Source organism: Eschrichtius robustus, chromosome 19 (genome assembly GCF_028021215.1).
Source record: "Eschrichtius robustus isolate mEscRob2 chromosome 19, mEscRob2.pri, whole genome shotgun sequence".
Classification (NCBI taxonomy): domain Eukaryota; kingdom Metazoa; phylum Chordata; class Mammalia; order Artiodactyla; family Eschrichtiidae; genus Eschrichtius; species Eschrichtius robustus.
Window position 1 is genome coordinate 19231860 of NC_090842.1, and position 23993 is coordinate 19255852.

The 23993-nt window shown below is 52.4% G+C and overlaps 2 protein-coding genes across 2 annotated transcripts; both read left to right on the forward strand.

Moving 5' to 3' along the window:
* Positions 1-8410: 8410 nt before the first annotated feature.
* DPEP2 (dipeptidase 2) lies at positions 8411-11832 on the forward strand. Its single transcript, XM_068528059.1, is given in 9 exon segments — positions 8411-8456; positions 8670-8811; positions 9113-9182; positions 9303-9354; positions 9357-9478; positions 9844-9928; positions 10595-10670; positions 11320-11455; positions 11556-11832. Coding segments are annotated over 9 exon segments (987 nt in total). The 3' UTR covers positions 11814-11832.
* Positions 11833-17492: 5660 nt separating this feature from the next.
* On the forward strand, positions 17493-21729 carry DPEP3 (dipeptidase 3). The gene is made up of 10 exons (XM_068528217.1): positions 17493-17731; positions 18007-18133; positions 18607-18736; positions 18826-18967; positions 19214-19280; positions 19395-19571; positions 20087-20171; positions 20704-20779; positions 21255-21390; positions 21493-21729. The coding sequence occupies exons 1-10, from the start codon at positions 17493-17495 to the stop codon at positions 21727-21729; spliced, it is 1416 nt and encodes a 471-aa protein (XP_068384318.1).
* The last annotated feature ends 2264 nt before the right edge of the window (positions 21730-23993 follow it).

A 23993-nucleotide genomic window follows, 5' to 3' on the forward strand; every position in this document is an offset into this window, starting at 1 on the left:
GTCCCCTCCTAAAGAAGGTCCTCTCTCATTGCCACACTCTCAAAGGCTGCCCCCAATGTGGTTCCTTCCTGTGGGCCTGATCAGGCTAAGGGCAGAGTTGTCTCTTTCCTTCTCTGAGTCGGACCAAATCGTCTTAGTAACACCCCTTCACAGTGTTGACCATGTGTTTCACGGGGGCTGCTGCTGAGCCTTTATCTCACCCTTTCATGGTGGAGAGAGAGAGGATTATAATGATTTTTACTTCTAGGGGAGAGGGGAGTGTAACGATTACGTTGTCATTTTGTATTATGTCCTTTGGTCATGAACTTGTTTTGAATTTCATATGAAAATGGGCCCACCATTCCCACTTTGTGAGGTCATTCAGCACCCTCATTTTGCACCTTTAACATCTCTCTCAGTGTCACTTGGAAATGTTTGAAATGGCATGAGCTTGTCCTCACATTCCTATCAGCTGTAAATCCATGAACCTCACCATTGAGCAGAACACCTCTCCACTACCTGTGTAACACTGGGTAGGCCCCTTAACCTCTTGGTTTTCTTCAGTCCTCAGTTGTGAAAATGTGAGGGTTCTATGAATTTACATTTGGGGCAGGACAAGGTCGAGGAGAGTGTGTCTTTGCTTTTATTCTTCCAATCTGGAATGTCTTCCCTCTCTTCCCCATGGGTCCAAATCTCACTTGTCCTTCAGGCCCACTGCCAAGGAGCCTTCCCTGATTCCCCAGTCCACACAAATCTCTGCCTCTTAGGGTCAGTGCCATACAACCTAGCTGTCTGTGACGTTAATCTTGCCTCTCAAGCCAATCTCAGAATGTGGGTCTCTCTTGCCCTCCTGGGGCCCCTGGGGCTGTGCCAGCCCACCGGCACGCCCCACGTGGGGTGTCTACTAGACTAGGGCATGGGTGGGGAGGCCCAGGTGTGAGGGGCCAGGCAGAGTACCTCTGCCTCCCCCCTACTCTCCTCCACAAAACTGCCCCTCCTCCTGAAGCCTGCCCCTCAAGTCACAGGTTCCTTATATGACCTCACTGGGTAAGGGTAACTATGCCAACGTGCTGCCCTCAGAGAAACTTCCCTGCCAGTTCTCCACCAGATACCAATCTTTTGGTTGTCTGAGAGAGACTGTCTGACCAGATCTTCTATATTTACTCTAACCTGTCCTCTGTTCCCTGGGAGGGCAGTGCAGCAGGTACACTGAGACCGGGCATCTGTACAGGATGCATGGTGTACACACAACCTCCCCTGGCTGCCACATGTTCCTGTGGGGCTTGCCCACCACATACACCTGAACACTTTCCCAGCTGTAAGTAATACCAGTGACCTGGGACACCTTCAGGGACCCACAGTGCTCACTGCTGAGGACAAGTGAAAGGTCATCCCTGGACAAGTGTGCAGGATGGTTCTGATCTTTATAAATGTAGCCTTCCCCTTTGGGCTACAGGATGCTTCCATTCAGACCCTTTCCTGACTGGCCTCTTAGCAAAGGACAAGTGCATTTTTGTTGGCAAATGGTAAATGGAGCAGTTTGAGGAAGAGGGCCACTCTTGAAACACACCTTCAAACCCAGGCACCTCTGTGCTGTCATGTAGACATCTATATCGGTGCCCTCAGACACATCCCATCCTGAGCTGCTGAGTACTAGGGGAGAGGGTGGTGCCATATTGATGGGAAGACCGGAAGAACCAAGGGGGGTGTTGAAGTGCTAATGAGCCTGGAGGGCTGAGGAGATGGTGTCCCAGGAGGCTGGGTTGACGTGAGCCTAGACTTGGTACCCAGAACCCGGTTCTGAGTCTCCTGATCACTCTGCCTCTGTATTTGGCCTTGTTCTAATCTAGATAAATGTATCAGAGGGCTAGAGTTCAGTGTGGTTGAAACAGGCAGTATAAATGGGGCCCAAGAGGGGTTGCCAAGGTGGGAGGGGTTCTTAACCAACTTATATTAGATTATTTTTATCCAAAACTTGAAAGGCATTTCCATTAAAGCCTCAGAAGTGACAGACTGCAAGAAATGTCTTCTCTGTTGTGGAAGGGAGAGATGGAGAGGATCATGACTGCAATTACTTTCGGGTTCTACTGTTTTCCCTGGAAACGGTGAAGAGACTTCCTCATGTGCTGCAGCCGTAGGCTCTAGGAATTGCTTTGGCAGCAAGTGTCCCTTCTCTAGGGACTCATAGAGGTGATGGGCCAAGGCTGTGTTTTGGATGTCACGTAGATTAAAGGTCCTCAGCCAGAAACTGGGAGAGACATGAGAGAGCGAAATTCTGGCGGGAGACTGTGTACAGCAGAAGTGACTGATCAGTTCTGATTTTCTTTGCAGCAGCAGTGGCTCCCGTTTCTCTTCCTATACCTGGTCACTACCGTGTCCTCAACCGAGGGTGTGGAGAAACGCAGTTGGGCTGGCATGGGGAGACATACTGCCTGGTTGGTGGCTACCGGGCCTATGGGGATGTTCCTTTGGCCACGCCAGCAAAGGTGGAAGCAGAGAAGCCAGTCCCCAGACGTGCTCCCTAGAGAAAGTGCCCTCCGGAAGAGTCGGACGAAGACCTGGGTTGCCCCAGACCCAAAATCCGGTGATTGCAGCATTCAAGCAGTTTAGGACTAGAAGATGCTTTGATTCTCAAGCAGCGTGGCCCAACCTCTGGGCACATCCCCTCTGCAACAGCCCCAGTACACGAATGTCCCATCTTTGCTTTTTCAAGGTCGGCAACAGGGAGTCCCCTCCTAAAGAAGGTCCTCTCTCATTGCCACACTCTCAAAGGCTGCCCCCAATGTGGTTCCTTCCTGTGGGCCTGATCAGGCTAAGGGCAGAGTTGTCTCTTTCCTTCTCTGAGTCGGACCAAATCGTCTTAGTAACACCCCTTCACAGTGTTGACCATGTGTTTCACGGGGGCTGCTGCTGAGCCTTTATCTCACCCTTTCATGGTGGAGAGAGAGAGGATTATAATGATTTTTACTTCTAGGGGAGAGGGGAGTGTAACGATTACGTTGTCATTTTGTATTATGTCCTTTGGTCATGAACTTGTTTTGAATTTCATATGAAAATGGGCCCACCATTCCCACTTTGTGAGGTCATTCAGCACCCTCATTTTGCACCTTTAACATCTCTCTCAGTGTCACTTGGAAATGTTTGAAATGGCATGAGCTTGTCCTCACATTCCTATCAGCTGTAAATCCATGAACCTCACCATTGAGCAGAACACCTCTCCACTACCTGTGTAACACTGGGTAGGCCCCTTAACCTCTTGGTTTTCTTCAGTCCTCAGTTGTGAAAATGTGAGGGTTCTATGAATTTACATTTGGGGCAGGACAAGGTCGAGGAGAGTGTGTCTTTGCTTTTATTCTTCCAATCTGGAATGTCTTCCCTCTCTTCCCCATGGGTCCAAATCTCACTTGTCCTTCAGGCCCACTGCCAAGGAGCCTTCCCTGATTCCCCAGTCCACACAAATCTCTGCCTCTTAGGGTCAGTGCCATACAACCTAGCTGTCTGTGACGTTAATCTTGCCTCTCAAGCCAATCTCAGAATGTGGGTCTCTCTTGCCCTCCTGGGGCCCCTGGGGCTGTGCCAGCCCACCGGCACGCCCCACGTGGGGTGTCTACTAGACTAGGGCATGGGTGGGGAGGCCCAGGTGTGAGGGGCCAGGCAGAGTACCTCTGCCTCCCCCCTACTCTCCTCCACAAAACTGCCCCTCCTCCTGAAGCCTGCCCCTCAAGTCACAGGTTCCTTATATGACCTCACTGGGTAAGGGTAACTATGCCAACGTGCTGCCCTCAGAGAAACTTCCCTGCCAGTTCTCCACCAGATACCAATCTTTTGGTTGTCTGAGAGAGACTGTCTGACCAGATCTTCTATATTTACTCTAACCTGTCCTCTGTTCCCTGGGAGGGCAGTGCAGCAGGTACACTGAGACCGGGCATCTGTACAGGATGCATGGTGTACACACAACCTCCCCTGGCTGCCACATGTTCCTGTGGGGCTTGCCCACCACATACACCTGAACACTTTCCCAGCTGTAAGTAATACCAGTGACCTGGGACACCTTCAGGGACCCACAGTGCTCACTGCTGAGGACAAGTGAAAGGTCATCCCTGGACAAGTGTGCAGGATGGTTCTGATCTTTATAAATGTAGCCTTCCCCTTTGGGCTACAGGATGCTTCCATTCAGACCCTTTCCTGACTGGCCTCTTAGCAAAGGACAAGTGCATTTTTGTTGGCAAATGGTAAATGGAGCAGTTTGAGGAAGAGGGCCACTCTTGAAACACACCTTCAAACCCAGGCACCTCTGTGCTGTCATGTAGACATCTATATCGGTGCCCTCAGACACATCCCATCCTGAGCTGCTGAGTACTAGGGGAGAGGGTGGTGCCATATTGATGGGAAGACCGGAAGAACCAAGGGGGGTGTTGAAGTGCTAATGAGCCTGGAGGGCTGAGGAGATGGTGTCCCAGGAGGCTGGGTTGACGTGAGCCTAGACTTGGTACCCAGAACCCGGTTCTGAGTCTCCTGATCACTCTGCCTCTGTATTTGGCCTTGTTCTAATCTAGATAAATGTATCAGAGGGCTAGAGTTCAGTGTGGTTGAAACAGGCAGTATAAATGGGGCCCAAGAGGGGTTGCCAAGGTGGGAGGGGTTCTTAACCAACTTATATTAGATTATTTTTATCCAAAACTTGAAAGGCATTTCCATTAAAGCCTCAGAAGTGACAGACTGCAAGAAATGTCTTCTCTGTTGTGGAAGGGAGAGATGGAGAGGATCATGACTGCAATTACTTTCGGGTTCTACTGTTTTCCCTGGAAACGGTGAAGAGACTTCCTCATGTGCTGCAGCCGTAGGCTCTAGGAATTGCTTTGGCAGCAAGTGTCCCTTCTCTAGGGACTCATAGAGGTGATGGGCCAAGGCTGTGTTTTGGATGTCACGTAGATTAAAGGTCTTCAGCCAGAAACTGGGAGAGACATGAGAGAGCGAAATTCTGGCGGGAGACTGTGTACAGCAGAAGTGACTGATCAGTTCTGATTTTCTTTGCAGCAGCAGTGGCTCCCGTTTCTCTTCCTATACCTGGTCACTACCGTGTCCTCAACCGAGGGTGTGGAGAAACGCAGTTGGGCTGGCATGGGGAGACATACTGCCTGGTTGGTGGCTACCGGGCCTACGGGGATGTTCCTTTGGCCACGCCAGCAAAGGTGGAAGCAGAGAAGCCAGTCCCCAGACGTGCTCCCTAGAGAAAGTGCCCTCCGGAAGAGTCGGACGAAGACCTGGGTTGCCCCAGACCCAAAATCCGGCGATTGCAGCATGGTGCCAGGAGGTGGACCCCACAGAATCTTGCTGGTTGAGCCATTCTGAAGAGAGGGCAACGGTTTAACTGCCTAAGGCAGCGAATGCCTCTTCCTGCAGTGACCCACCCCGTCCTCCAACTGCCAACTGCCACAGATTAGAACGTGCGTCGTTCTGTTTGAGCCTTCCTCAGCCAGGAGCCTCCTTCCACACTAAATGGCCATAAGCAAGGAGCCTCAGAAACTGAGGTTTGAAATGAGAGTCTGCCCTGAACATCCCAGGGCTGAAGCTGGCCTGGAAGAAAACGTGACATTCCTCCGCTCAGTCCTCAGGGGCCGAGCCAAGGAGGATGCAGGAGCAGAGACAGGGTGCAGAGAAGCCTTAGCAGTCTACCACATGGGCTCCTGCCCTGAGCCATTGTCAGCGGCCACCACCACAAACCAGGGGGGAGCTGGGTTTTCTGAAACTGAAAGCAACAATCTGTGGCTTACCAAAGAGCCTCCTGCCTGGGGTCTCAGGAGACAGGCTAGAGAGACCCAGGAAGACCTGCTCCCTGAAGCAAGAACAGGATGGAGGGTCAAGCAGCACGCACCCTGCCCCGAGGTTCCATGCTCCTTTATTCCCAGCCCTTTCTGTCCCCAGTGGGGTCCCTTCCTGCTCAATAAAATGTTTTTCTGTAACAGATTTCTAGGGTCGCCAGTGCTCAGACTTAGGTCACTACCCCTGTGCTAGGCACTCCTGCTACCCAGGAAAGGTTCCAAAGGTGGAACAGCTCCAGGGGGTGCCAGGGATCAGAGCAAAAACTTGAGAGGCTGGGGATGAAGGAGTTTGGGCACAGTCCCTAAAGCATCTCAGTGGTTGAGCTTCTGTGAGAAGGCACATCCCCTCTGTGTGTGTGTGTGTGTGTATGTGTGTGTGTTGGGGGGAGGGGGTCCCCAGAGGAGGCAGCTAGGGGGAGGGCCTGAGGCTGAAATGGGGAATGGCGTGCAGCCTCTGAGCAAGCACAGGCACTTAGCCCTTGAGGTTTCTGGGAAAGCTAGAGCCACAAGGGCCACGAGATAAGGCAAGTGTAGCAGCAGAACCCAGGTGCCAGGTCTTTCCTCAGAAACTATACTTCTCCACGAGGCCGGGCCTTCCACGCTGAGGTAGGAGGGATCCTGTCCAGAAGGTCAGCCAGCAGCTCTGGGAGGAAGGTTGCTGCGATGGGGGCTCTGCTGCCATGGAAATGACTTCATTTCCTTCCACTCAAATAGCCTACTGACTGGGTTCCTGCTCTGTTGAGTAAAAGGGTCGTTGACTCTCCCCAGAAGGTTGTTCAGTTCACATCCCAAAAGTCCCTCTATTCAGGCCCTGGGGAGGTGTAGCAACTCCTGAGGGCGCTCCTTCCTGAGGCTGGCTGACAGAAGTGGGGGAGGTTCCTGATAGTTCCCAGGTGCTGGTTGAAGTCCCCAGAGAATGGTCATGCAGGTTGGGGAGTCAAGTAGGTGGAGAGAGAAGGTCGGGGGCAGAGGGCCCCTTCCTGAATCCAGAGCTCACAAGGTTACCCACCCCCCCATTTCCAGAAACTCTCTCTTCCCCCACACCAGCCCACATGGCCCAGTACCGGGAAACCGGGAGCCCAGAGCACTTGTGGCCGCAGAGACACTCGCACGCAGCCCTCGGAGTGGGCGGGGCCGGCTGCAGGCAGATGGGGATGAGGTGTGCTCCCCGGGAGGCCTCGGGCTGAAGGTGGCCCTCTGAGAGAAGCACCCCAGCTTGGACAGGAAGGTTAGAGGCGGGGGAGAGCAACCTAGGGCGACCCCTCGGAGCAGTGGGAGTGGGAAGAGGGGCAGGGGCGGAGGGAACCCGCGATGGGAGGCGAGCGGGCTCTCAGCAGAGGCCAGCTTAGCCCGCGGGAGCTGCCTCTGAGCAGGGGGCGGGAGGGCAGTGCCGCCCTGTGGCTGCCGGGCTTCGCGGATCGCGGCTCTCCGCACACGGGTCGCAGGGTCCTGTGACTCTGTATCCCCTCCCTCACCCCGCCCCCCCTCGCGAGGCCGCGCCGCTGGGTGGCCTGTGTCGACGGGCAGAACCCCATCCGCCGCCCCTCTCAGACCCGCCTCTGCCCACCTGCCTGGCCCTGCGCAGCTTGTGGCCCGGGGGCCTCGAAGGTCCCCGAGCACTCAGCCAGCGGCCTCTGCTGTGTCTGCTGCTCCTGCTGTGTCTGCTGCTGCGGCCGGTAACCCGTGTCCAGACCACGCCGGGCACCTCCAGCACCCCAAGTCCGCGGGAGCGCACGCGGGCCCTGATGCGGGACTTCCCGCTTGTGGACGGGTGGCTGCAGTGTGTGCGGGCTGGTGGGGGCCGGTGGCGGCCTAGCCTGGCCCTGGGCAGGGGAGGTCCGGAGCATGCAGAGCTAGTGGGGAGGCTCCCTCACACCACCCCTGGATGTCCTCTCCATCATCTATGGATGCCCTTCCCCTTCTCTGTCATCCCCTCCCTGGTGGGAACCCCTCAGCCCAGGCCTCAGCTGCTCCTAGTATAGTCTGTGTGACAGTGTGAGGTGGGGGACCCCCAGGCTGGCCCAGGCCAGGCAATGTGTCCTGCCTGATCCCAAGACCTAAGGAGCCCACCCATTTGCCTTGACCTCCCTCCAGCCACAACGACATGCCCCTGGTCCTGAGGCAGTTTTACCACAATGGGCTACAGGATGTTAATCTGTGCAATTTCAGCCATGGCCAGACCAGCTTGGACAGGCTGAAAGACGGTCTCGTGGGTGCCCAGGTACCAAAGGGACACACAAGGTGCCACCATGGCTGCTGGGGAATGTGGGGCAGTTTGGGGGCCTCAGAGACCACAGGTTAGTCACACTGGAACTAAGTTACCATAGTGACCTAGAAAGTGCCATGCCATGGATGCTGGGGGCTACAGGGGTCACAGTGAGCCAACCTGACGGGCATCCAAGTACCACAGAAAAAGCAACGCATTACATGTGACTTCTGGGCACAGTGAGTGCTGTGCCAGCTGAGGAGGCTATGAGAAGCCCAAGGAGTTCCAAAGCCCAAACTAAGCCCTGGCCTTCCCTCAGTTCTGGTCAGCCTACGTCCCGTGCCAGACCCACGAACGGGATGCTGTGCGCCTCACCCTGGAGCAAATTGACCTCATCCGCCTCATGTGTGCCTCCTATTCTGAGCTGGAGCTTGTGACCTCAGTTAAAGGTAGACGGGGGACTTCCCTGGTAGTCCAGAGGTTAAGACTCCACGCTTCCACTGCAGGGCGCTCGGGTTTGATCTCCGGTGGGGGAACTAAGAGCCCTCATGCTGCGTGGCACGGCCAAAAAAAAGGTAAACAGACTGGTGGTGGTAGGTGTTAGGGACTTCGGTAAGCTACCCCTGCCTCTGAAAATGATCATCTGACCTACCTGCCCCCAGCTCACAACAATACCCGGAAGTTGGCTTGCCTTATTTGTGTGGAGGGCGGCCACTCACTGGACAGTAGCCTCTCCATCTTGCGTACCTTCTATGCGCTGGGTGTGCGCTACGTGACACTCACCCACACCTGCAACACGCCCTGGTGAGCGCAGTGCAGATGGTAAGGGCCCAGTGAGGCAGGGATCTGCCCAAGATCACGCTGGGGCCCAAAGCAAGTTTACCCCTGGGATCCGGCCCTGAACCTGGGGTGGGGAGGGGAATGGAGGTTTGCAGAACAAGACTGAATCCCCAGAAGGGCCCTCCTACTGCCAGGCACAGCCCAGTTTGGGTCCCTCCTCTTACACCAGGGAGTTGCAGGTGTAGACGGTTCGACAGAACCTCTTTCTAGGCTCTTGTAGCCAAGTCATGGCCACCAGTCAGACTGCCTCCTGGCCATCCTGCAGGGCACAGAGCTCAGCAAAGGGTATCCACCCCTTCTACAGCAATGTCAGTCGGCTGACCGGCTTTGGCGAGGTAAGGACCCGGGTTCCATATCCTGCCCCACATGAATGTACAGCCCCGCCTGTTCCCTACAAATAAATGCACACAAGATAAATGCAGCCCTGATGCCCTCTCCCCATCCTGTCCCTGCAGAAGGTGGTGGCAGAAATGAACCGCCTGGGCATGATGGTGGACTTGTCCCATGTCTCGATGCTGTGGCACGGCGAGCCCTAGAAGTGTCACAGGCACCTGTCATCTTCTCCCACTCAGCTGCCCGGGGTGTGTGCAAGAACACTCGGAATGTTCCTGATGATATCCTGGAGCTTCTGGTGAGAGACTGCCCTGGCCCTCAAACCTAAAGCAAGAGGTTCAAACCAGGAGCCCTTGAACCTGAGCCTCTTCTCCCTCAATTTCCTCAAACCCCAGGTTAAATATCTTCTGCCCCCAAAACCCACGGTCCACAGCCCCTGAACTCTTGAGCCCTAGGTGGGGGTCTAGGTGGTAAGATACTCCTCCAAACCCGGAAACCCAGGGCCAAGACACCACCCAGACCAGGGCTGCGGCTCCTCCATTCACACAAACCAGAGAGGAGACGACTCTGACCTCAACACCTTCCTCACAGGGGCCGAGAGAGTAAACAGGCAGGTGGCTGTGCTGGGGGCCAAGCTGACTGTCCACTGGTCCGCCCCTGCAGAAGAAGAACGGTGGCATCGTGATGGTGTCCTTGTCCGTGCGGGTGCTGCAGTGCAACCCGTTAGCCAACGTGCCTACTGTGGCAGGTGAGCCTCACCCTGGGCTCTCTGAAAACTGATTTGGAGCTGAAGCTGGGTCCAAATTTGGGGAGGACTTCAGAAGAGCCCCAGTGGTTTGACCCACCTGTTGGCAATAGGTACACCTCCCAAAAACCCAATAATGGGCAGTACACAGCACCTTGGTGCCACGTGGAACTGGAGCCATGGAATCAAAACTGCGATACTGATGGGTATCAGGGAGGCTGTCAGACACAGAGCCCGGGTGCTGCCCATCTGTGCCTCTGCAGGGGCTCCTAAAGCGCACTGCCCCTACCTCTGGCCAAGGGACTGGACAGCTCCTTAGGTCTCTGGGGTCTTCATCAGTTGTACTCTTGTTCCTCTCTCATCCTCCACACCCGGGGAAAGGAGCCCCCACAGGTTCTCAAGGAGACTGGGAGGCAGGGTGAATCTTGGGTGGGAAATGGCCCAAACAGGGGGCTCTGGGGTCCACTCCAAATCTGAAGTCCAGTCTAGAGCCAGCTGGGATCACTTCACATCAAATCTCAGGGTCCTCTAGTTGGTACTCTCGGTGCCAGGCCATGAAGGAACTGGCCCGTTTGGCCTACAGGCTGCAAAAAGGGGAATCGACAGAGGCCAGTCATCACCCCCACCCCTGCCCTGGAAGCCCCACACTGCTGACTTCCCATTCTTCAGATCACTTCAACCACATCAGGGCAGTCACTGGATGCAAGTTCATCGGGATTGGCGGAGATTATGACGGGGCTGGCCGGTGAGTGCTTCCCCGTGGCTTGTCTCAGGCTGGCTGGGCAGCAGTGGGGCTTTCACAGCCACCGTGCCCACCACACTGTGGTCCTCATGGCCTTGACCATAGCCTCAGGTGTGCTGGCCCAACTGGTATCTCCCCTCTCCCAGGGTCTGCTTCCTGGGCTCTCCTGTCTGTTTGGCCCTACTCTAGGTCATCATATTTGTCTAAAACACCACACAGAGCTCATCTGCCCAGCATCTGCGCCCATCCAGTGCCAGCAGACCCACGGCCTCTGAGCAGACTCTTAGCAAGGTCTGGGCTGGGCTGACCACCTTCTCTGCCTGCAGCTGGGTCTGTGCATGCAGGGGGGTCGACCCAGTTCTTAAAAAGCTTTTCTTCTCTTTATAAATGGAGGCAAAAATTGCATTCAGTGAAAGGCATAGATCTTAACAGTACAATTCAATGACTTTTGACGAATAGTCGAGGCGCTTTTGGGGCCTTTCTCTGAAGGATGAAGAGCAGGAGTGAATCATTTACTCTCTCCAAGTCTCCATTTTCCATATCTGACCAGGGCTGGGGTTCAGTGGACCCTGGACACATAGGGCTTTGGTTCTGACTCAGAACCAGGGAACAGGTCTGAGGCCCAATAGCTGGCTGGCTGGCGGCCACACAGGTTCCCACAGGGGCTGGAGGACGTGTCCATATACCCGGTACTGATAGAGGAGTTGCTGAGGCGTGGCTGGAGTGAGGAAGATCTCTGGGGTGTGCTTCGAGGAAACGTGCGGCGGGTCTTCAGACAGGTGGAACAGGTATGCTGGGCTGGGCAAAAGAGTAGCTCTGAGCAGGTGGTCTGAGCAGGTGTACGCGGGGGTGCTGTGAGAGGTGCTGCCCGCTGACTGCCGCCTCCAGGTACGGGAGGAGAACAAGGGACAGAGTCCCTTGGAGGATGAGTTCCCAGATGAGCAGCTGGGCAGCTCTTGCCGCTCCGTCCTCCCACGTCTGCATCAGAGAGAGGATCTGGCTCCAGACCAGAAACTAACCAGAGCTGCGGTTCGTGGGGATCCCATTTTGCCACCTAAGTGGTCATTCTCAAAATCTTGCCCCCACATGGGCCCAGGCCTCACAGTTATTGCTGCCTTCCCAGTCCTCATTGTTTGGCTCTGGTGATCCAGTTAATCCTGCCAGATGTCACTTTGGCAGCCACAGATACCCAACAAAGTTTCCTTGCATGCGAGCACAAACATTTCCAAAAAATAAATGTTTTAGAAATGGAATCAGCACGAGTGTCCTTCTCCGTGGTGGGGTCTGTGGTGCAGGCTCCCAATACTGGGGTTTGGTGGGGGACCCTGCAGTTTAGACACCGGATACTCAAGGAAGACCTGTTGGCAGTGGCCTGAGGAAACCCAGGTGGCTTGGCTCAGCACTGGAAGAAGACAGTGGGTGGCTCTGGCTGCGGGAGGGTGGACCTTACTCGGTTCCCTCTGTGTAGCTCACCTCAATCCACATCCTGACCCACTGAGTACCACCTGGGGATCTTTCAGGGAATTCTGGTTCAGATGCCCAAGAAGAGAACATGCCTAGATCACAAATGATCTTTGTACCTATTTGCACAGAGCCCAGAATCTCAGGCTACTTAATGGGCCGTGGACCTCCAATGGCTAGACTGCTCTGGATGTGGGCACATCCCCTCCCCTGTTCCTCAGGGACTTCCTCTCTAATCGGTTCAGGCTACTTAGACAACCACCCCATCTTCCCCCAGTTCATTAATGATAATAGCAACTGCACTAATTATAGCCAAGATTGAGTTAATACATTGAGTTAATAATGAGACGTAGGGCCTCCCTGGTGGCGCAGTGGTTAAGAATCCACCTGCCAATGCAGGGGACACGGGTTCGAGCCCTGGTCCGGGGAGATTCAACATGCCGCGGAGCAACTAAGCCTGTGTGCCACAACTACTGAGCCTGCACTCTAGAGCCAGCGTGCCACAACTACTGAGCCCCGCGTACCTAGAGCCCATGCTCTGCAACGGGAGAGGCACCGCAATGAGAAGCCCGTGCACTGCCCCCGGGAGTGGCCCCCACTTGCCACAAGTAGAGAAAGCCCACACGCAGCAGTGAAGACCCAGCGCAGTCAAAAATAAATAAAATAAAATAAATTTATTTAAAAAATAACGAGAGGTAATAATAATAAATAACATGATAAAAAAAGATAATGACTAATAAAAGATAATAGTTAATACTAACAATCTACACATATCCCATTGGCTGAGCAATTACATCCCAGCTATATATCCAAGAGGAATGCATACATATGTTCTCCAGGTCCCTAAAGAGGTATATGAAATAATATTTATAGCAGCACTATTCATAATAACACCAAATGCATTTCAAAATCAAACTTAACTGAAAAAAAAAAAATCAAACTTCTAGGAGCCAAAGACCAAAGGTTGTTTTTTGTTTTTTGGGGTTTCTTTTTTGCCACGCTGTGCGGTTTGTGGGATTTTAGTTTCCCGACCAGGAACTGAACCCTTGCCTTCGGTAAGGAGAACGCGGAGTCCTAACCCCTGGACCACCAGGGAATTCCCCCAAAGATTATCTTAAAAGCTGTCATAATCAGCTCGGTGGGATAGAGGGGTGGGAGGGAGGGAGACGCAAGAGGGAAGAGATATGGGGATATATGTATATGTATAGCTGATTCACTTTGTTATAAAGCAGAAACTAACACACCATTGTAAAGCAATTATACTTCAATAAAGATGTTTAAAAAAAAAAGGTGTCATATTAAAACAAATCACATTAGGGAATTACCTGGTGGTCCTGTGGTTAGGACTTGGTGCTTTCACTGCTGGGGCCCGGGTTCAATCCCTGCTCGTGGAACTAAGATCCTGCAAGCCACGAGGCGCAGCCAAAAAAAAAAAAAAAAAATCACTTTAACTTGTGTAACAACAATAAAACTGACAACTGAATTTTCAACAGAAATAATGGAAATCCACACACAGTGGAACACTTTTAGTCTGATGAAAGTAACTACCAATGTTGACTTCTGTGGACAGTGAAAATATTCTTCAAAAATGAAGGAAAGTGGGCTTCCCTAGTGGCGCAGTGGTTAAGAATCTGCCTGCCAATGCAGGGAACACGGGTTCGGGCCCTGGTCCGGGAAGATCACACATGCTGCGGAGCAACTAAGCCCGTGTGCCACAACTACTGAAGTCCGCGCGCCTAGAGCCCGTGCTCCGCAACAAGAGAAGCCACCGCAATGAGAAGCCCTCACACCGCAATGAAGGGTAGCCCCCACTCACCACAACTAGAGAAAGCCCGTGTGCAGCAATGAAGACCCAATGCAGCCGAAATAAAATACATAAATTTTTTAAAAAATGAAGGAAAGTAAATACATTTTTGGACCAACAAAAGGAGAGAGAGAAATTGGAAATATACAAACCACCTAATGGGAATATCAATTATTACGGGAAAGTGCATATCAAATAGAAACTAAGCAGATTATAGGTGTCCTAATTTCACGTTTGAAATGGAGGTATAAAAATTTAAACAGAGTCTTCGGATTTTGAATTTTTAACTGGAGAAAAGTTATGTTCTATGAATACATCTGATTTGTCAAAAGCAGCCACTGACTTGCCTGCTACATATTCTGAAATTTTAAGTCATATAGAAATTCCAACTGACGGCTTTAAGAAACACGCAACATTGACGCTTTGTAATATAAAATCGGCATTGTGTTTGGACCTTCTAAAATTGATTCACAAATTTTGCTCAGTGGAATCGTATCCAAATTTGGGAATAGCCTTGAAAAAATTTTTAGCTATACTAGTTATGGTGGCATCCTGCAATAGAAGTCTCAGTAAGCTGCAGTTATTTTTAAAAATTACTGAAGAATGTCACTTGGTCAAGAGAAATTGTCAAACATTCAATCTATCAATAGAAAATGAACTAAGCAAAGAAGCAGGTTTTGAAAATATTATTCATGAGTTTGCTTCCATTAAAGCCAGAGAAATAAAATTATAATTCTGGTTTGAGTATAAGTAAAATATGGAAACATAAAATAGTATTGTGAGTTTTAATACACCTACTTTTATGTTCTTCCATTTTTTTCAACTATTTTAATATTCTGGAAAAAACTAACCATTAAAAAATACATTTATAATGTGTATAGAAGTACACATTTTTCCTCTTGCCTCAGGGTCCAAGTTGGCTGGTCTCTGAACTGTTACTCAGAAAGTTCTAATAGTGCTTTCTATTTGTTTCACCTGTTCTCTTCTTGCTTGACTTCTTTTGGATGGATTGAGCAGTGCTCCGAGAGCACCTTAATCCCATTTCAGAGCCTTCCAAGCTGAGCTGATCCAGCTCCGAGTCCAATTAGGGGGAAATGGGAAGAGGTGGAGGTTACTAGAAGATAGAAGCTTATAGAAGGGCCCTGTGTTGCTGGCGCTCAGACCTCTAAGGTCTCTAAGGCTCTGCTCAGTCGGTACAGGTGTTCTGAATGGGCATGACAGGGCTGCTCAACGATGGCCAGAAGAAGTTGGAGCTCGCAGCCAACTGCCACTGCTGGAGCCGCACTGACATAAACACAAAAAATGAGAGAGACATTCCTGTTTTCCTCTCCTGTCTTTCCATCTCCCTTTCTCTGGTAACTCCTACTGGCAGAATGTAATAGGAAGCCAGCTGGGTGGCTAGGAAATGTGGTTTCAAGAGTTCAAGCCCCAGCCTCACAGAGCAGAGAATAACAGAAGGCTGGATCTGCAGTTGAGAGACAATTGTTTGATAACCAGGATAGCTGAGGCCTGATTCACTCTTTCCCCTAGGGTGTGCTGTCTTGTGTTCCAACGCCTCAGGGTTCTCCCTTACTTTTGGGGGACCCTGGATACTAATCTCTATTTCCTTAGCCCCACAAAGTCCCTAGTGGAAGAAACAGCCCAAAGACCTGGCCCACCTCTGGGTTTCCACCCTCCCTGGATCCTTCACAAGTAATTTTTCAGTATCTTGTTAACTCCCTGATGCCTTCAAGAAGATCCTTTTTATATTTTTCCCAACCTTTCTAATGATTGTCAGGAGGACTGTAACTTTGATTTATTTACTTAGTCAACCAAAACCAGACATTTGAAACTGCATATGCATTAATTTGATAACATTTTAAAATTAACTGTAAACATTATGCCCTCTCCTTTTACCTAAGACTAATATAGGAAACAAATGTATATGAAAAGCTTCTGCACTTCTGAGAAACTATCAGCAAAGTCATCATTCATTAAGTTGTTTAACGTCACTTAAATGAAGACCTCTGTGGCAGGTCAGCTCAGATGTATGAGTCACCAGAAATATAAACACCTCCACCCCCCTTTGTCCTTCCTGAGCTGAGGAAGGCAAGCTGGAGGCAACCAGGTCAGACTTTGTCCTTGCCCCTGAGGCATGAGAAAGGGGCAGTGATGGACAGGGGGCAGTGGTCACCAGAGGCCAAGGTCCCTCTGGTACCGAGAGGGGAGGCCGGCTTGTCAGGGAGTCCAAGAGAGAGGAGACACATACAAATGCAAAAGGGGGGGACAACTCAGACTAGATTTCAGCCTGTGTTGTTGGCCCCTCTCAGCCTGGCAGGACCTGATGCAGGCCCAGGAGGCTCAGATGCCACCCAACTGCAGTTTTGAGATCAGTTCCCCCTAAACCATAGCTTTTTCTGCAGAAAACAACGAATTATACTGTGCAGGCCACTGGCCAGCCGGGAAACCACCTTGTCCTGAAGGAGGAGTTCTGCCTGTCCTTAGGAGACTAAGCCTCTCATGCTCTTAGCACCAAGGGCCCTAACTGGACCTTGTCCCCCTAGTCTGTGCCTTGCAGACTCTTCCAGCTCTTCCCCCACAGCACAGTCATCCTGCTCAAACCAGACCTTTGCCTAGGCTATTGGCCAATCCAGATGCCCTCTCCACTCCCCTGCGGTATCCAAGCCCCATCCTTTCAAGGCTCAGCCACTGTTCTGGTGCCTTCATGAACCTCTTACCACCATGGCCAGCCTTCACCAGCACTGCCTCCGACTTCCCTCAGCCAGGATGACCACATACAAAAAAAGATGAGACATAAATTGACCAGGGAGTAGGTCTTCCCAAGATGGCGACCATCAACTAATGTTTAGTATGTATATTCCTCTAGGGTCTTTTGTGTGTGTGTGTGTGTGTGTAACAACACATGCACAGAAGTAAATTTTAACACGAGATACTAAAACAAAATGGTCTCCCATAAGTATTATTCTTAAATTTCATTTTTATTAAAAATATATAGGGAATCACCTTTCTGTCAGTCAAAACATACAGATCTAATTCACTCTTCTGAATTCTAATTCTTCCTAGAATTTCATGGAATATTCAACCCGTTGGAGGGCGGGCATATCCCTGCAACTAAAACCCCGCATGGACCTGCGACCTGCCTGGCTAGAGGTGAAATTAGGAAGATTCCTGGACCCCTCCCAGTTCCCCCACTGGCCTCCTCCCCGAGTCCGTAGGTACACACAGCTCGGGAGGGGTGGCTGGAGGGCCGGGAGCAAGGGCGGAGGGAGCCCGCGATGCATCGCTAGCGGGCGCTCGCAACAGAAGCCAGCCTGGCCCACTAGGGCGCCGTCCTAGTCCGGGCGGGAAGATCCTACCACCCCCTGGCGGCCACGCTGTGAGGCGGCATTATGGGTCCCCGCGCGTCTGTCGAGCGTCCTGACTCCAGCCGCTTCAGACGAGGCCGCGCCGCTGGGTCACCTACATCGACGGTGGGGACCCCATCGTCGCCCTCTGACCCTCGCCCGCCCCTCTCAGGCTCTCGAGACCCGCCTCTGCCCGCCTGCTCGGCCCCGTGAAGCATGCCGCCCGTAGGCCGCAAGACACCCCGCGCTCTCACCCGTTGGCCTCTTCTGCGTCTGCTGCTCCTGCTGTGGCTGCTGCTGTGGCCGGTAACCCGCGCCCGGACCACGCAGGGAACCCCCAGCTCCTCGACCCGGCCGGACACCTCCAGCGCCCCAACAGTGCCGGGCTCCCCGAGAGCCCCGAGTCTGCATGAGCGCGCGCGGGCCCTGATGCGGGACTTCCGGCTCGTGGATGGGTGCGTCGGTGCGGCGTGCCGGCTGGTGGGGGCTGAACCCGCCCCTGGGCAGGAGAGGAAGGGCTAGTAGGAGGCTCCCTCACACCACCCCTCTCTCTTCCATCACCCATGGCGCCTTCCTCCCCATTACCCCGTTGCCGGTGGAACCCCCCCCCACCTAAGAACTCCTCCTCAGGACTTCCGTCTGTGTGAGGGGGGAGGTGGGCTGGGACAGAACAGGCCCATGACCTGGAGGCCACGTCCTCTACTCTTACTTTGTCTTGACCCCCCCCCAGCCAGAACCACCTGCCCCTGCTCCTGAAACAGCATTTCCGGAACAAGCTACAGGAGGTCAACCTGCGCAATTTCAGCCTTGGCCAAACCAGCCTGGACAAGCTCAGGGATGGCCTTGTGGGTGCCCAGGTACCAGAGGGACACAGTTAACGGCCGCTGGGGAATGTGGGAGCCACAGGAACCTGGGTAGACAGGCCTCTGACTATCAGAGGACACGCAGTCTGCCATCATGGGGCTGCTGGAGAGTGCAGGGGTGTTGGAGGTCAAAGCTGGCCAGCGGCATGGTTGCCCAGGTTCTGTGGAGACTCCAAGAAAGTGATCAGAAAATCCCTGGCGAGCGTGGGGGCTCTGAAACCACAAAGGATATGGTGGATTGCCTTTGGGGCATTCACATATCACATGGACAAACAGCAGGTGAGGACAGGTCCCGCCAGTTTGGCTGCTGGCAGCAAGCTGAATAATCAAGGTACCACGGGGTCATGCAGTGCCGCACTCAGGGCCACTGACCCAGATGAGTACCTTGGGGGCTGAGGAGGAGTAGCAGGCCAAGGGCACTTGGAGACCACCTTGATCTCATTCTGGACCCCTGGGCCAACCCCCAGTTCTGGTCAGCCTATGCACCATGCCACACCCAGGACCAGGATGCTGTGCGCCTCACGCTGGAGCAGATTGACCTCATTCGTCGCGTGTGTGCCTCCTACTCTGAACTGGAGCTTGTGACCTCAGCCAGAGGTGGGCTGGGGAATGGGAGGATAGTCAGGGCCTCACTCTGGTGGTTCTGGCCCTGGGCTCTGACCGCTTGATTCTCTGCCCTCTTCTAGGACTGAACAGCACTCAAAAGCTGGCTTGCCTTATTGGTGTGGAGGGTGGTCACTCACTGGACAGCAGCCTCTCTGTGCTGCGCAGTTTCTATCTGCTGGGAGTACGCTACCTGACACTCACCTTCACCTGCAACACGCCCTGGTGAGCAGTGCCTGGCCAGGGTGGAACGGTAGACGCATGGTGGGGAAACTGCCAGAGAGGTGAGGACAGAGGGGTCCACAGAGGGAGGCTGTGGGGTCTCAGCAGATCCCTCATACTCCCAGAAAACAGCTGGTCTGGATCCTCACCCTGTTCTGAGGTGGGATGGATGGACAAAGAGCCTGGAAGTCCAGGCTCTGTTGGCCAAGGTAGGGCCTGCTAGATTGCCTTCCTCTGGCTGTCCTTCAGGGCAGAGAGTTCCACCAAGTTTCAACACTTCTACACCGACATCAGTGGGTTGACAAGCTTTGGTGAGGTAAGGACTCCTTTTCCATATCCTACCCCTCACGTTCCCTACAGATATGCGCATACACGTGCGTCCCTCCTGACCCCCGCCCCCGCAAAAACAAAAACCCACCTGTCCCTGCAGAAGGTGATAGGGGAAATGAACCGCCTGGGCATGATGGTGGACTTGTCCTACGGGTCGGATACCTTGGCGCGGCAAGCCCTGAAGGTGTCAAGGGCCCCTGTGATCTTCTCCCACTCAGCTGCCAAGGCTGTGTGCGACAATATGCTGAATGTTCCCGATGACGTCCTGCAACTTCTGGTGAGCGGCCACCCCAGCCCTCAAACCTGGGACTAGGCATGCTTCATCCAAAGATCCTTTTTTTTTGTTTTTAATATTTACTTATTTATTTATTTGGTTGTGCTGGGTCTTAGTTGCAGCAGGCGGGCTCCTTAATTGCAGCATGAGAACTCTTAGTTGCAGCATGCGTGTGGGATCTAGTTCCCTGACCAGGGATCGAACCCGGGCCCCCTGCATTGGGAGTGGGGAGTCTTAACCACTGCGCCACCAGGGAAGTCCCTATCCAAAGACCCTTGACCCTGAACAAAGCTACCAGCCCAGGCCTCACTCACCCTTGGATCCAAGGCTGGTTAACCCTCCCCCATCTCTGAAACTCAAGGCCAAATCCGTTCCACCCAGGGGCCAACAGAAGTGAAGCCTTACCCAACCCCTCAGGCCAGGAGTGAGCACTTACCCTATCAGGGCCCCCAGGGCATAGGTGGCAGGCCATCAGGCTGGAAGTGCCCAGCTGAGTGTCCATTTGTTTATCCATGTAGAAGAAAAATGGTGGCATTGTTATGGTGTCGCTGTCCACGGGGGTGCTGCCGTGTAACCTGTTTGCTAATGTGTCCACCGTGGCAGGTGAGCCCCTCTTCGACTCCTTGTGCAGTTGTAGCTTGGCCTGTGGCCGCTAGGGCCCTCAGGACAGCTCTAGGCGTCTGGCATACCTGCTGGGCCCTGGGCAGGCCTCCCAACAGCCCAGGGGAGCAGACATAGCTCCTCACTGCCCTGAACCCAGATCTAGGGCTACAACCAGTGCTGATGGGTTTGGGGGAGGCAATTGCCTCTGCCTCTGAGTCTCACGTTTGCTCCCACATCTCTGGAAAGGACAGGCAGAGCCCCGCAACCCGGCTCTCAAGGAACCCAGAGGCGTGGTGGCTCCTGGGCAGGAAAAGATCCAAAGGGGTTGGTGGCCCTGAGGTTCACTCTGGGTCCGGTGTCTAGCCTATAGCCACTTCAGAACTCACAATGGGCTGGGAGCTCTGTGGAGTCAGCTGTTATGTCCTAGAGTGCTGTGGGCAGGGGATTGACCACGCTGAGTTCCCCCAGACCAGGGCTGGTCCCAGGATCTAACTCCAGCCTCGTGCTGCCCACCACAACCCTCACCCCCTAGATCACTTTGACCACATCAGGGCTGTCACTGGATCTGAGTTCATCGGGATTAGCGGAAACTATGATGGGTCTGGCCGGTGAGTGTTTCCCTGGGGTTTGTCTTGGGTGGGGGTTCAGTGGGGAGTCCTTTAGTCTCAGTTCCTTATCCCATGGTCCTCCCATCCTTCAGGCCTCCACCACAGACTCTGGCCTTCCAGCCCACCTGACATCTCCCCACTCCCAGGTCCTGTTTCCTGGACTCTCCCTGTCCCTCCTGTGGCCCAGTGGACCCATTCCCACTCCAAGCCATCACAGTTGTTAAGTACCCACCCCCTCACAGGAGACCTCATCTGCCCAGCACATGCTCTACTCCCAGCCCAGCAGATGTGCTGTGGACTGAGCATCTGCTCAGCAGGTAAATGCTGCAGAAGCCCAGTCTTCAAGGAGCTTCCAAGTTCCATTCAGTAGCCTGAAGAACACAGACCTTCATTTCCCACATGTAGCTGGGGCTGGTATGACAGTGGGCCCTAGGCCAGGATCGGGTCCACAGCTAGCCAGCTGGTGGCCACACAGGTTCCCTGAGGGGCTGGAGGACGTGTCCACATACCCGGTACTGATAGAGGAGTTGCTGAGGCGTGGCTGGAGGGAGGAAGAGCTGAAGGGTGTCCTTCGTGGAAACCTGCTGCGGGTCTTCAGACAAGTGGAACAGGTATGCTGGGCTGGGCAAAAAGATGGTTCAGTGTTTCAGCGGGTGACGGGCGTGGGAGGGTGGGTGCTGGGGAAGCCACTGACTGCTGACTTTCATCCCCAGGTGAGAGAGGAAAACAGTGGCCAGAGCCCTGCGGAGGATGAATTTGCAAACAGGCAGGTGGGCAGGTCGTGCCACTCCCACCTGACTCAGCCTCAGAATGAACACCTGGCCGCACACCATGTGGGAAACAGGTGGCCAACCAATCAGGCCCTCCAGAGGCCCTCAAAAGCCTCCCCACACGTCGTTCTAGGTCTCATGGCTGCTGCCACCTTCTCAATCCTCATCCTATGGCTCTAGTGACCTGGCCAGTCCTCCAGAGGTCACTGTGTCAAAGTCTCACAAAGTTCCCCTCCTAGTGGTCCAGGCACAAACATAGGTATGCTGAGAATAAACACTTTGGGTACAGAGCCAGGTGTGAATGTCCTTCCTTCTTCACAGGCAGGGGGGTTGGGTCTGGTGGGCTCTTGGTTGGTGAGCGGTCTTATGTTCTAGACCCAGCTGCTCAAGATGGGTGGTTCCCATTGGCCTCCAGCTTTGTCTTTCTCAGGAAAGGCAGAGGCATCTTACCTTATTCTTATTCTAAAAGCCTGAGCCCACAGAAGAGCACTAAGGAATCAAGTGCAGAGTTGATCCCATCATGGAGTGTGACAGTGGTAGTTCCCAATGTCTCTCTGAAAGGTTTAAAAATTTGTTTGTTTGTTTGTTTGTTTTTAAAGGGTGATACCTTTTATAGCATAAACTAACTTGTTTGGAAATATCAAGAGAGAAAGCATGAAAAGCTTTTAGATTTTTCAGATAAGGTCCTCTTTTTTTTCTTAAACTGATTTTTTAATGGAGGTGGAGAAATCAGGTCTTGAAAAGAAAAAAAAAGGAACATAGTGCCATCTGCTCAGCTTACTACAGGCCTTCCATCTCGGACCACTTTCCTCTCCCAATCCGCAAGGGTGGGCCAGAGCCAGATCGAAGTTCCTTCCATGGGAACTTGAAATTAGCAGAGAGACTATAGTGCCACATATGACATAAATTGTGTCCATATGTGTGTGGGTCTCTCTTTGAATTCTGTTCCATTTATTTGGGCTATTTGTTTATTGTAGTATTAATACTATAAAGTTTTAATCATGTCAACTTTAGTTTTTTTAATTAATTTATTTTTGGCTGCATTGGGTCTTCGCTGCTGCACACGGGCTTTCTCTAGTTGCGGCGAGCAGGGGCTACTCTTCGTTGCAGTGCACGGGCTTCTCATTGCGGTGGCTTCTCTTGTTGCGGAGCACGGGCTCTAGGCATGCGGGCTTCAGTAACTGTGGCACGCGGACTCAGTAGTTGTGGCTCACGGGCTCTAGAGCGCAGGCTCAGTAGTTGTGGTGCACGGGCTTAGTTGCTCAGCGGCATGTGGGATCTTCCCGGACCGGGGCTCAATGTCCCCTGCATTGGTAGGCGGATTCTTAACCACTGGGCCACCAGGGAAGTCCCATCTCGGCAACTTTAAAACAAGTCTTGACATCAAGTAGAGTGAGTCTTCCCACTTTAAGAGCATCATATCAGTAAATATTTGATCAGATAAGTAGATCCACAGTGAATGATATAAAATAAGAGATTTATTATAGGGATTAGACTTTATGCACATATAGGAGACAATGGAAAAGGCTGCTTGATCTGGTGTTGGGTCTTAAATCTGTACGGGTAAGCTGGGCCAGAGTTAAAAAGGAGAGCTGGATGTGAGGTGGAGGAGAACCTGAATGAACCCATAAGGACAAACGGGAACAACTGGATATCCATTTGTGGAAAAAAAAAAAAAAAAAGGATATTGACCCCTAGTTCACACCATATAGAATAAAACATACAAAATAAAATTAATTTGAATATGTTATTGTTCCAAATGTGAAAGATAAAAGTACAAAACTCTTAGAAAGGGACTTCCCTGGTGGTCCAGTGGCTAAGACTCAGCGCTCCCAATGCAGGGGGCCCGGCTTTGATTCCTGGTCAGGGAACTAGATTGCCCATGCTGCAACTAAGAGTTCACATGCCACAGCTTAAAAGATCCCACATGCCGCAACGAAGATCCCGCACCAGCAATGAAGATCCAGAGTGCCGCAACTAAGACCCAGCACGCTCTTCAATAAGTGATGCTGGGAAAACTGGACAGCTACACGTAAAAGAATGAAATTATGAACACTAACACCATACACAAAAATAAATTCAAAATGGATTAAAGACCTAAATGTGAGACCAGACACTATAAAACTCTTAGAGGAAAACACAGGAAAAACACTCTTTGACATAAATCACAAGAAGATCTTTTTTGACCCACCTCCTTGAGCAATGGAAACAAAAACAAAAATAAACAAATGGGACCTAATGAAACTTAAAAGCTTTTGCACAGCAAAGAAAACTATAAACAAGATGAAAAGACAACCCTCAGAATGGGAGAAAATATTTGCAAACGAATCAACGGACAAAGGATTAATCTCTAAAATATATAAACAGTTCATGCAGCTCAATATTAAGGAAACAAACACCTCAATCAAAAAATGGGCAGAAGACCTAAATAGACATTTCTCCAA